This window comes from Esox lucius, chromosome 13 (genome assembly GCF_011004845.1).
Source record: "Esox lucius isolate fEsoLuc1 chromosome 13, fEsoLuc1.pri, whole genome shotgun sequence".
Taxonomy (NCBI): Eukaryota; Metazoa; Chordata; class Actinopteri; order Esociformes; family Esocidae; genus Esox; species Esox lucius.
In genome coordinates, this window is record NC_047581.1 from 4,055,153 (window position 1) to 4,067,784 (window position 12,632).

The 12,632-nt window shown below is 37.7% G+C and overlaps 1 protein-coding gene across 4 annotated transcripts in view; it reads left to right on the plus strand.

The window, feature by feature from the left end:
• c5 (complement component 5) overlaps window positions 1-12,632 on the plus strand; it is a 70,864-nt gene that overhangs the window by 48,338 nt on the left and 9,894 nt on the right. For all 4 annotated transcript variants that reach the window (XM_010903912.4, XM_034296550.1, XM_034296549.1 and 1 more), the window contains 21 exons: window positions 34-104; window positions 235-329; window positions 458-540; window positions 647-737; window positions 949-1,063; window positions 3,109-3,241; window positions 3,470-3,585; window positions 3,780-3,980; window positions 4,196-4,399; window positions 4,585-4,791; window positions 5,773-5,919; window positions 6,426-6,555; window positions 6,738-6,803; window positions 6,906-7,109; window positions 7,378-7,462; window positions 7,775-7,860; window positions 8,139-8,287; window positions 11,039-11,275; window positions 11,687-11,747; window positions 12,001-12,090; window positions 12,192-12,404. In XM_010903912.4, the coding sequence (XP_010902214.2) occupies window positions 34-104; window positions 235-329; window positions 458-540; window positions 647-737; window positions 949-1,063; window positions 3,109-3,241; window positions 3,470-3,585; window positions 3,780-3,980; window positions 4,196-4,399; window positions 4,585-4,791; window positions 5,773-5,919; window positions 6,426-6,555; window positions 6,738-6,803; window positions 6,906-7,109; window positions 7,378-7,462; window positions 7,775-7,860; window positions 8,139-8,287; window positions 11,039-11,275; window positions 11,687-11,747; window positions 12,001-12,090; window positions 12,192-12,404 (2,784 nt within the window). The remainder of the gene's footprint in view (window positions 1-33; window positions 105-234; window positions 330-457; window positions 541-646; window positions 738-948; window positions 1,064-3,108; window positions 3,242-3,469; window positions 3,586-3,779; window positions 3,981-4,195; window positions 4,400-4,584; window positions 4,792-5,772; window positions 5,920-6,425; window positions 6,556-6,737; window positions 6,804-6,905; window positions 7,110-7,377; window positions 7,463-7,774; window positions 7,861-8,138; window positions 8,288-11,038; window positions 11,276-11,686; window positions 11,748-12,000; window positions 12,091-12,191; window positions 12,405-12,632) is intronic.

Sequence of the window (12,632 nt, forward strand, 5' to 3'; positions counted from 1 at the left end):
ACAACCATATTAATGACAGGCACTATCCTACAGTGAAAGTCCGAGCCTTCTCTCTCAATGAAGATCTGATGCCAGGACTTCGGCAAGTGACTCTAACTTTCAGGGTGAGTGTATCATAAATAATCAGAAACCACATTGTTTTACTGTCGTTAGGACATCAGTAAGGGCCATTAAAATGGGCTGTATGGGTTTCCAAACATCAACAAAACTGTTTTTGCCAACCATGTATCCAAGGATCCAGAATTACAAAAGGTGGAAATTGTGGACTTAACAGATGTCAATGGAATCCCAACAATGCAAAATCCATTCAAAATCCCTCTCAAACCAAAGTAAGTGGTATCTAGAATTCAATGCAATATTTGATATAGCACTGATTACTTACTATTCTGGATGATAATATAAGTTACTTACCCTAGTATTGCATTATAAAACGCAATATATGTGGTCCATGTTGCAGGTTAGGAATCTGGAGAATTGAAGCTTCTTACACAAATGAGTTCACAACAGAAGCCAAAGCTGAATTTGAAGTAAAAGAATATGGTAACAAAAAATCTGATTGTGACTCCCAGCAATTCTCATTTACATTTAGTTTTTAGACTCTTTTGAAACCAACTGTTGTGGTTTACTGTGTTTCTTTATTTTTTAGTATTACCTAGTCTATCCATCAACATGGAGCCAGAGGCTAACTACATCAGTTTTGGTTCTTTTGAAAGTTTTAAGATAAAGATTTCTGCAAGGTGAGTTACAAAAACAGAAATGTAATACATTAATAAACTCAAATCTCAATCTAAATACATTCAGTATTATTGTAGCTACACCACTGCATTGTCAGTCCTTACTTTTGTAGTCTTACTTAATCAGGACAAAAACAATTTACATACTTTCCCTTGTCCAATGGCATTCAGTTCTACATTATACTGTATAATCCTCTTATATGTTGTGATTCAGATATATTCATGGTGCTCCAGTTGTGAATGCAGACGTGTTCCTACGATTTGGATACATAGAACAAAGACCTGGACAAACAGCTGTCCTCCTACCCAAATCATTGAGGAGAGAACAAGTAAGAACTCTGAGTTATAGTGCAGTATCATTTGTTTATTTGTCTTTTTCTATTTAATTCTCTCACCTTTTGCCTCCATTGTCTCAGTCTTCTCTGGCCTACTTTTCAAAAAAGGTCAGCTGATACTTAAGGGAGTCCAGTTCATACTTATAATAAAAAGAACATTCTTGAATACAGTGACTGACTTTTATCTTGATTCGCTACTCAACTCAAGCTCTTTCACCTATGATGGCCTATTGGTTGACATATCCATAGATTATTTTATTTGATTGGAAAATTAGTATGTCTGCCAAAATGGCATTGAGGAAAAGTATGTTATTGTATTCTATACATTTTATTTTCAATAAAAGGTATGAGTATGTTGGTTGTCCTGTACAACCTGCTGGTCCACGTTTGTAGAAGACAAACACTAGAGGACAAACGGGCGCATTTTCAGAATTTACTTTTCATGGTTCTAGTACTATTTTTAAAAGATGTGCTGTCACACAATCACTCCAGTGAAATTGGTCCTCCTCCAAAAAACACACTTTCCTTAAAAAAGTTATCTCACCGTCTAAAAGTGATCTCCCTCTTTCTCAGACATTTCAAGAAGTGGTTGTCACTCTTAATTTGCTACCCTAAACCATTGACTGATATGTAAGAAGGGACTTTCCAGCAGGAAGTTTTCAGATGTTTGAAGGAATATTTTAAATATATATTAAATAGAAAAGAATACAAAGAAAACATCAAATGTTGAAACTGAGACATTTTATTGTTTCTTGAAATATATGCCCCCTTTGAATTTGATGCCAGTGATAGAGGCTACAAAAGACTGGAAAAGTTGTACAATGCTGAATACCTAAACCTGTTGGATTATCAAACAACTAACTACTGTAGGTTAATTGGCAACAGGTCTTTGACATGACTGGGTATAAAAAAAGAACGTTATTCTTAAATTCTTTAACAATGTAAAATTGCAAATAGTTTGGGGATCTCATCATCAATGGTACGTAATGTCATTAAAATAATAAGGAGATATCTCTGTACGAAAGGGACAAGGCCCGAAAACCAATACTGGATGGCCCTGATCTTTGGGCCCTCAGGTGGCACTGCATTAAAAACAGACATGATTCTGTATCGGAGATCACTGCATGGGCTCAGCAACACTTCCGAAAGCCATTGTCTGTGAACACAGTACGTCGCTGCATCCACAATTGCAAGTTAAAACTCTACCATGCAAAGAAGAAACCCGATATAAACTAGATCTTGAACCACCGCTGCCTCCACTGGACCAAAGCTCATTGATGATGGACTGTGGTGAAGTGAAAAATTGTCTTGTGGTCTGATGAATCAAAATTTGAAATTACTTTTGGGAATCATGGACACTGCATCCTCCGGACTCAAAAGGAGAGGGACCATCCTCTTTAGTCCAGCAGTGATTGAAGATGAGTGATGCAACACAGTGGTAAACATGCCCTGGTACCAACTTTTTTTAAACATGTGGCATCAAATTTAGAAATGGGCATGTATTGTTCCATAAACAATAACATTTCTCAGTTTCAACATTTGATATGTTGTCTTTGTACTATTTGTAATTAAATAAGGGATAAATGATTTGCACATTGCATTCTGTTTTTATTTGCATTTTACGCAGCATCACACATTTTTGGAAACAGGTTGTAGAAGTACAAAGTTAAAGTACTATAAGGGATGTTCTATATTAAGACTTAAAGGAAATGACCAAGTAAAGGGTTCATTTAGGTCTTAATTACAAACTCCCTCACCTGGTGAACAGAACCATGAACTGGTGAACTCTGTGAAAGCACTTTTACTTGGTAGATTTTACACCTCTGTATCGTTGTTAGGTAAACCGAGCCTCATGAGCAGATGTGACAAAAATACTTTCCCATGAATGCCCATGATTAAAACCAAAGTCGAATGTAATTAGTCTGCCTGCAATGGATTGGCTAAACATATGATTTTTGTATGTATGTATTATATAGTCTTTCCATTTTTTTTCATGAGCCACTGGGTGTTTTGAGCAGTATTCTTATCCAACTTTGCAGATGTCAGAAAGTGGTGATGTGGAGGTGATCATTAACATAAAGAAAGCTCTATCACTTGAGGATGGACCCAAAGAACTTGAAGGGTTGTTGGGGAAAAGCCTGTATGTGGCTGTGCTGGTCCAAGAGCCAACAGGTAAGAGAGACAGTGTAGGCCCAGTTTTGTCAAAATACATAGGCCTAAAATTGGGTTAACCGTTTAAACAATAATACATATCCCATGTGATTAATAATGAATAAAAAATGTAGGGTTTATTTGATCTGTTAGTGAAGATTGCTGCAATAATTAGTAAGTGGTTGTATTATTTAGTTGAGCAATAAACAGTCTGTAGGCAACAAACAAGGTTCTTTAAAACCTCTCTAGGTGGTATCTCCCAAGAAGCTGAGTTGGCCGGTGTGAAGTTCCTTAAGTCACCTTACAGCCTGAGTCTTGTTGCCACTTCCCCTTTCATCAAACCTGGACTGCCATATACTATCAGGGCAAGTCAAATCTGTGTACCCTGGTCCTAGATCTGTTTTGTGCTTTATGCCAGCTTTGTCATGACTGATATGATTAAAATAAATCTAAAGAAAATGTGATAATATAAGTTCATTAAGTATGACAGTATGAATTCATACAAAGACCATTTGCATGTACTGAAATTGAGTTAGTGTAATGTGAGTAACGCCACCAGGTGTCAGTCAAGGATAATTTGGGGGAACCTGTGGAACGAACACCAGTGAGTTTGGTGGAGGCGTTCATCAAAAGAAAAGGTGTCTACGAACCCTATCAGTGTTCTACAACCACAGCAGATTACAGCAAGAGGACAAACAACGATGGGATTGCTCTTTTCATTTGCAACATGCATTCAGAATCTGGGAGTGCAAAATTTATCGTAAGTACAAGGTACTTAAGTTATACCAACTGGTTGTTTGGTCGTATGAGGCAGCATGAGATAACATGTTAATGTTAATAGGGGTGGAGATAATATTTCACGTGTGTTTAAGCGGGAGATATTACTCTTAGACCTTCAGGCTCTGCGAACTCCATACATCTTTTGATTGCTCTCTTTTCATAATATACTTATGTAATGCTGTAATGTTGTTTCAGTTCAAAACCGCTGACGAGAGGTTACCCGAAAGCAGTCAGGCACAATATACATTAGAAGCCATGGCATACTCATCCCCAAATGAACGCTACTTGTACATTGATTTACCATCCACTTATGCTGCCGCTGAAGTTGGAAGTCCACTCAGTATCGTAATCTACTTCTATGCTCGTAGTTACCTACAAATTGAGAATTTCAGTTACCAGGTAAGTAATGTTATTTTCTTTTTGTTTGCTATACATGGTCCATAATAATACTTTTCTTCATTTAGTTGTCATTTTTTTTAATGTAAGGTCTAATTGGGATTTGATGTTCATCATAAGGTTAACAACATTCTTTGTAAAAATAATAATAATAATGATACGATCTACATGTCTGACTTCTATGCCAGATCATTTCAAGGGGGAAGATAGTGAAGTTTGCAACTGAGAAACATGGAGGTTCAACTTCCCAAGCCATTATATTCCAAGTGACCCGAGACATGGTGCCATCAATACGCTTGCTGGTCTACTACGTAATGCACGGGGAGGGCACGTCTGAGCTAGTGGCCGACTCTGTGTGGATAGACGTCAAGGAAAAATGTGTCAATGGGCTTAAGGTACAGTAGTTCTGCCTATTATATTTGTGATTGCCCTATGAGCTGTCATCCACAGGTAACACACCACGACTCTGTGTACATATATAGCTCTTAGCCAGAGGCAAGTGTTTGTGGAAAATGTTCGTGATTTATACAAGTAAAAACTTCTCAATGTCTGGTATAACAGTTGATTATTTCAAGTTTAATTACGTGGATCCACGGGAACAATCGCTTTCACAAAACAGAGTTTAAGTACAGAGACCAACAGAGTAGTGTCATAACAATTATTCTGATTACATATTATGGCTTTCAGCTCTTTATACTCCCCCTGTCAGCCCCCAAAATATTATCTCTAATGCTATAAGATACATACAAAACAAGTTGTTATACTAATAGGACAACAAGATAGAACCCTATACTGCCGTGGCAACCATAGTTCTAGGTCATAGTTACCAGACCTCCTGATCTGAGCTACCTCTAGTGTCCTACACAAACGGAAGAATACAGAGGAGACACAGGCAGCTTTACCTTGGCGGCAACTGAACAGGGTCGTAGATAAGATGGGGTTGAGGCCTGGCGCCTTGGTTGTGGCCATAATCACTTCTAAGAACAGGGCATGCTGACCTAGGTCTTCTTCTACAGTGGGGAGAACAAGTATTTGTTACACTGCCGATTTTGCTGATTTTCCTACTTACAAAGCATGTAAAACAAAAATCACGAAAATCACATTGTATGATTTTTAAATAATTAATTTGCATTTTATTGCATGACATAAATGTATCACCCTATTCTTATTCTATCCTATATTCTGCAAATGAACTGCAATAAATGGACTGTTTTAGACTAGGTCTGAAATTGCTTTAGACTGTTCATGGTTGCCACATATACAGTGGGGAGAACAAATATTTGATACACTGCCAATTTTGCAGTTTATTTTTTATTTTTACACTGCCCCATATTAACAATCTTCATATTCTGAAACATTATTTTCTCATTTCTCAGACAGAGCTGTCATTTCATCAGAAAGAATACAAGCCAAAGGATGTCCTGACAGTTGAAGTGAAAACTGGTCAGGATTCCCTGGTGGCCTTATCTGCTGTTGACACTGCTGTCTACTCTCTCAGAGCTTCCCAGGACCCGCTGACAAGTGTGAGACTGGTCAAAACTCTGAAAATTAACACAACCTGTTAACTTGATTTACTTATGATAAAGAAACATTAAGGTCCAGTTTTTATATATTTAATTTCGGGCATTTTATGATTAGTTAAATAGGAAAGTGGTGAAAGACATGAAATAGTTTTTGCTAAAAGTCCAGTGGTTGGAAATGGGATTCAATACCACCCTGAAGCAGTACATGTTTACCTTAGGCAATTGCTTGTGATGGACCACCCTAGGTCATTGGCATATTATTTCCCCAAACATATCTATGTTTGGCACAGACAATGTACATCATACAGGTCAGTGGAGCAATCTATTATGGAGGATGATTAGCAGTAATGGAGGGATTTTTTTCTAGGGAATGGAACCTTGGTAATATATTTGCCAACTATGCCGAATTGAACACTCTAGACTTGAACAGAGCATGTTATGTAATGCACTCTGTCAGCCCATTCAAGGTGGGTTGACAAGCTCTGTTGATTTCTTTTTTTCTCCAGGTGCTCCGCCACATTGAGCAAAGTGACCAGGGTTGTGGAGGAGGAGGTGGTAAAGACAATGCAGATGTCTTCCGTCTTGCTGGCCTCACGTTTATGACCAATGCAAATGCTCAAGCTTCCCAGTCTGAAGGTAATATCACTGTTAAGGTCTGCTTTCAAAATAACAACCCAACTCTCTTTATTTTCAAGTAGTGCCCTATGAAGGCAATAGGGTCAATGAGGACTAGAGTCACTGAGGGCTGGACAACATGCTGGACAAGTGCTGGAATGAGCCTCTTAATGCTCATTTTCAATGTGTGTTCCCTCTGTCAGATGACAAATGTACTGCTGCTGTGAGACCAAAGCGTGCCCTCTCCCCTAACCAAAAGAAAGAAAAAGGCAAGTAAATACTGAGCCATCAGACCTTTTATTCAAAGTATTATACTGTAGATATTGTGCCTGGTTTTGATAAAGGGCTCTTATTGTCTTTATATCCAACAGCAAAACAATATGGGAAAATGGTATTCTGCTGCTTACAAGGATTGCAACAAATACCAACCCTGGAAAGCTGTGCCCATCGTGCCAATAGAGTTAAGCATAAAAATGCCAATGATCAGAAGATTTGCCGTGAAGTTTTCACAGAATGCTGTGAATACAGCCTTAAGGAGCTCCAAAACAGTAATGAAAATGTCTTGGCACGTGCTGGTAAGTGGCACTGACAGCCGCATTAAATACATTGACACAATTATTAATGAGACATCCCCCACATTATTCCATAATTTCTCCTAAAATGTGCATATTTGTTATTACATTGATTAATTATTATAAGAAATATTGTACAAATGTGTGAAGAGTGCAGGCTTTAGGAGAAACTTTTGGATGAGTTCTCATCATTCTACATTTGGGCCAATTCTGTGACATTAAAATAGTTTTGAAGTAATTGATGGTTTTAATCTGTGCTGTTTCCATGCAGAGGTTTCTTTTCTATTTGATCTACTACCAACTCAGATACGCAGCTATTTCCCAGAGAGCTGGCTATGGGAAGTACAACCAGTAAGGTGAGAGACTTCTCCTCTCAGTCATGAATGCTATTCTACCACTGAATTCAAATAAGCTTAATTTTAACATTTAAAAAAACATAAATACATGTGCAATACATCATCTTCTTACCAGGAACATTACACTTCACAAATAATGCCAGGTACAGGATGTTACTTTAAAGATAATGTTCACAAATGTGTATTCTCTGTGCTTTGCACATACTGGTATTTGACTAACCATTTCAAAGGGGGGAAGTGTGCAGGTCAAGCGGCCCTTGAATCTTGGTTTAACTAAGGCCAAATGAGTGTGCTGCTGTTGTCATAAATCAGGTCAGGACAGGTAACTTTGAGGAGAATGCTCCCGGACTCTCTGACCACATGGGAGATAAAAGCGGTCGGCATGTTCAAGAAGGAGGGTAAGTTGGTGAACACCTAGCCATGCCCACTGGCCAAATTAGGTTCATTAATTGTACCAACATTACAACAACTATATTTCAGTCCTTAGCCAATATATTTTGAAATGTCTATTTATCTATTTTTATCTAAATATATTCCAGGTATTTCATGCTTTATTGGATAAGATAGAAGTGAGTTTTTGTTAAAAGAGTAGTAACTCAAACCCAGGTTGGTGCTAACATTTCCTTTCCGGCAAAGCTCCAGCTTGAAACATTATTGTAAATTTTATTGTTTCAAGGGAGCTCAGGAATCTGTGTGGCAGACCCCATCAGAATCTCAGTTACTCAGGCTGTGAGCATAGATGTGCCCCTCCCTTATTCCATGGTGCGTGGTGAGCAGATTAAGCTGAAAGGCTCGGTCTATAACCAGGCAGAGGAAATTATTCAGGTGAGGTCTGTAAAATAGGTTCTGATTGTATATAGGCATTAAAATAGGCATTGAAAAGTATCATTCATTTTTTTGTTATTTTTACTTGTTAATATGTTGTTTTTAGATGTTTAATAATGTAGCCTAATGTATATATTAAGGTTTTTTTTCTCCCCTTTGTTAGCAGTTTGCAGTCCAGAAATAATTAGAGCTTTTCTATGTCTTCTGTAGAGCCTGTTTTTGAGCTCCTTAACCGTGGCAGAGAATACTTATTAGGGCAGAGGGTTCTAAGCTAACCAGTGAACAATGGCTTGTCACATTGTTGTTTGATACAAATGTTTTTCATGGAATTCAGATTTCCTTACATGTACTGAACAAAAACATAAATGTTACTTCAAAGATGATGCAGAGTTACTGTCTGATATCAAAGATGATAAATTATTTGGTTTTTCTCAACTGTCCTAGTCTCAGACATTCCTGCTGGTGAAAGTCAGAATTAGAGGTTCTGGGCTGGCTTAGTTACACTTGGTCTGTGGTTGTAAGACGAGTTGGCTCTGTGGTTTTACATTCTTTTTGTAAAGAATAATTCAAAGGTAAGGAATTGGTACTTATACACTACTTTCCATGAGCTGGGTGAATTGCTACGTGAAAGTAGGCATCTTTTGGGATGACGACTGACCTGAACTGATAGCCTCCAGGAAGTGCAACAAAATAATGCGCAATGGAAGGTTTCCAATCTCCTGTCGACAGGCCTTAGGTCCAGCAGTTGTAAATGTCCAAACCTATTTGAAAGGTAGTGGCCTTGAAACTGGAGTCTGCAGACTGCAAACTGCTAACTTGCAAAATTGCAACTTTCTGTTGTTTCCATCTTATTACACTGGGGTTTCAACATTATTGGGGTTTCAACCATATTTAAACAACTATAAACTATTTACAGTTACAGTTGAAGTCTGATGTTTACATTCTTATTTACAAATAAGGATAATAGTAGAGAGAATGATTGATTAGAGATTTTATTTCTTTCATCACATTCCAGTGGGTCAGAAGTTTACATATACTCAATTAGTATTTGGTAGCATTGCCTTTAAATTATTTAACTTGGGTCAAACATTTCAGGTAGCCTTCCACAAGCTTCCCACAATATGTTAGGTGAATCTTGGCTCATTCCTCCTGACAAAACTGGTGTAACAGAGTCAGGTTTCCAGGCCTCATTGCTTGCACATGCTTTTTCAGTTTTGCCCACACATTTTCTATAGGATTGAAGTCAGGGCTTTGTGATGGCCTCTCCAATACCTTGACTTTGTTGTCCTTAAGCCATTTTGCCTCAACTTTGGAGATGTGCTTGGGATCATTGTTCATTTAGAAGGACAAAGACCCCAAGCTTTAACTTCCTGGCTGATGTTTTACAATGTTGCTTTAATATATCCAGATAATTTTGCTTCCTCATTATGCCATCTATTTTGTGAAGTGCACCAGTCCTTTCTGGAGCAAAGCACCCCCCACAACATGATCTTGCCACCTGTGTACTTCATGTTTGGGATGATGTTCTTCGGCTTGCAAGCCTCCCTCTTTTTCCTCCAAACGTTACAATGGTCATAATGGCAAAACAGTAAAAAAAAAAATCATCAGATCAGAGGACATTTCTCCAAAAAGTACGATCTTTGTACCCATGTGCAGTTGCAAACCATAGTATTGCTTTTTTTATGGCTGCTTTGGAGCAATGGCTTCTTCTTTGGTCAGTGGCCTTTCAGGTTATGTCAATATAGGACTTTTATTCTGTAGATATAGACTCTTTTGTACCTCTTCATATGGTCTTTTACTGTTATTCTGGGATCGATTTGCACTTTTTGCACCAAAGTACATTCATCTCTGGGAGGCAGAACGTGTCTCCTCCCTAAGCGGTATGACCTTTGCTTGGGAAATGGTATTTATACTTGCATACTATTGTTTGTACAGATGAACGTGGTACCTTAAGATATTTGGAAATTGCTCCCAATGATGAACTAGACTTGTGGAGGTCTTGGCTGATTTATTTTAATTTTTCTATGATGACAAGCAGAGGCACTGAGTTTGAGAAGTAGGCTTGGAAATACATCCATAGGTATTCCCCCAATTGACTCAAATTATGTCAATTAGCCTATCAGAAGCTTCTAAAACCATGACATAATTTTCTGGAATTTTCCAAGCTGTTTAACGGCACAGTCAACTTAGTGTATGCAAACTTCTGACCCACTGGAATTGTGATACAGTGAATTAAAAGTGAAATAATCTGTCTGTAAACAATTGTTGGAAATGCACAAGGTTGATGTCCTAACCAAGTTGCCAGAACTATAGTTTGTTAACATGACATTGTTAACATGAGTGTTTGAAAATGAGTTTCAAAGACTTAAGTGTATGTAGACCTCTGACTTCAACCGCAATTACTATGTTATGTTGTTGGTGCTGCCTTATATCATTGTGGTTTCCTGGAACTTACCATGACCTTACCCTCCTGTTTCAGGAGTAAACTAAACACACTTTTTTGTAAGATAATTTAGTGGTAGTTATTGAAAAAGGGTTGATTTGCTTGAAGAAAGAAACAGGTGCTGATACTTATTTTAGCTACCTGTAGACATATTCTTTATATTTAGGTGTTGGTATTGCTCATATTTTTTAATCAAGCCAATAATACTGTTTAACTGGTATTCAGTTACAATGTATAGCTAACCATTTCAATCACTGTTTTATATTCTTATTACTTACATTCCTCTTATCTGTATTATCCATGACCAGTACTGTGTAACGCTGACCGCTGGGCCAGGGGTGTGCCTGTTTCAAGGCAAACCAACAAAAGATGATGGCGTAAAGACTACCAGGTGTGACAAGTACAGTTGGTTGGAGAGTGGCTCAGTGGGTCTCATCACCTTCACTCTCATGGCTTTAGAAGTGGGAAGTCACCCTCTCACTTTCACCTTGCGCACTAAGCAACAGGGGATGAATGACCAAATTATCAAGACCCTCCGTGTAGTGGTAAGCTTATAGGCAAATAGTTAGCTCATCATCACGGATATGCACAGATGTATGCATGTATTTTGTTGGGTTATATTTTATTTAGAGTTCCTCTCAATCGATAGTTGTACATTAACAAAAAAAAATGTATAAGCAACTACTTTCTAAGGGTACCTTTAGGGTTAGGTTGAAAATATACATCATAATTCAGACTTTTAGTAAAACATTACTACTAGTGTAGCATCTACTAATGAACTCTCAAGACTTTCCAAATTAAATGAAAAGTCTTAATTAAGTAATTTATTAAGCAATTTATTTAATTTTATACTTTTAAAAATGATAAAATCTAAAAGTCTAAATAATATTCAGTATGTTCTGAAAAGTATTTTACACTATGTTTGATGATCTGTGTATTATCTTTCTTTTCACTAGCCTGAAGGCATCAGGATCGAGGAAGTCATTGGTGGAAAACTGGACCCACAGGGTCTTTATGGTGTGGGCTCATTGCTATAGCACATGCACAATACATGAACAACAATGTCTTTATTAGTGAAGTCTCAAAATATATATTTGTTACCTTTTTTAAACTGTGACTATGTCCTCTGTAATGCTATGGTAGAATTTTTGGAAAAACAAAGCATTTGTTTGCATTTATTCAGACTGAATTGTATTTCATGTTCTACACATATAATTGTTGATGTTGATATTATTTCTTACTGTGTTATGTTTTATGTTGTCTGTATCAGGGTTCTCCATTAGGACTGTAGAACTCAAAAATAGCCTGCCTTCACAACTGGTGCCTAAGACCTCTGTGGAACGCCTTATCACTATAAATGGTAAGTGAAGGCTGAAGTTGTCTAGAGAAAGCGGATGTACCTCCACCTTCTGTCCGTCTACTTGTAAATGAGCCTGATTACTCTCTGTTCTCATCTTAAAGGTGAGATATTGGGGGAGGTGCTTGCTATCTTGGACAACCCGGATGGCCTGCACAAACTTGTCAACCTACCCAGTGGGTCTGCTGAAGGCGAAATAATGAAATTCCTGCCAGTCTACTTTGTTTACCACTACCTGGAGACTACAAACCGATGGAACATCATGGGCCCTGAGAAATATAACCATCCATCAGAACTTAAGAGAAAGATCAGAGAGGGTGGGTGTTGAACTCTTATGTTGTCTTTTGAAATTGTCTTATTTTAACATACCGTGATAACATACCGTGATAACGTCATAAAACAGTTTTTTCCCGTTTGCGCCTATGTTGCACCTCAGTTATCTATGTTGTCCTTCCTTATGTTCAACCTCTAGCATATATTCCTGATTAAATGAAGTTTAAATACCATGTATATATTTTTGTTTCCTGAGCTTTCATTGATGTTGC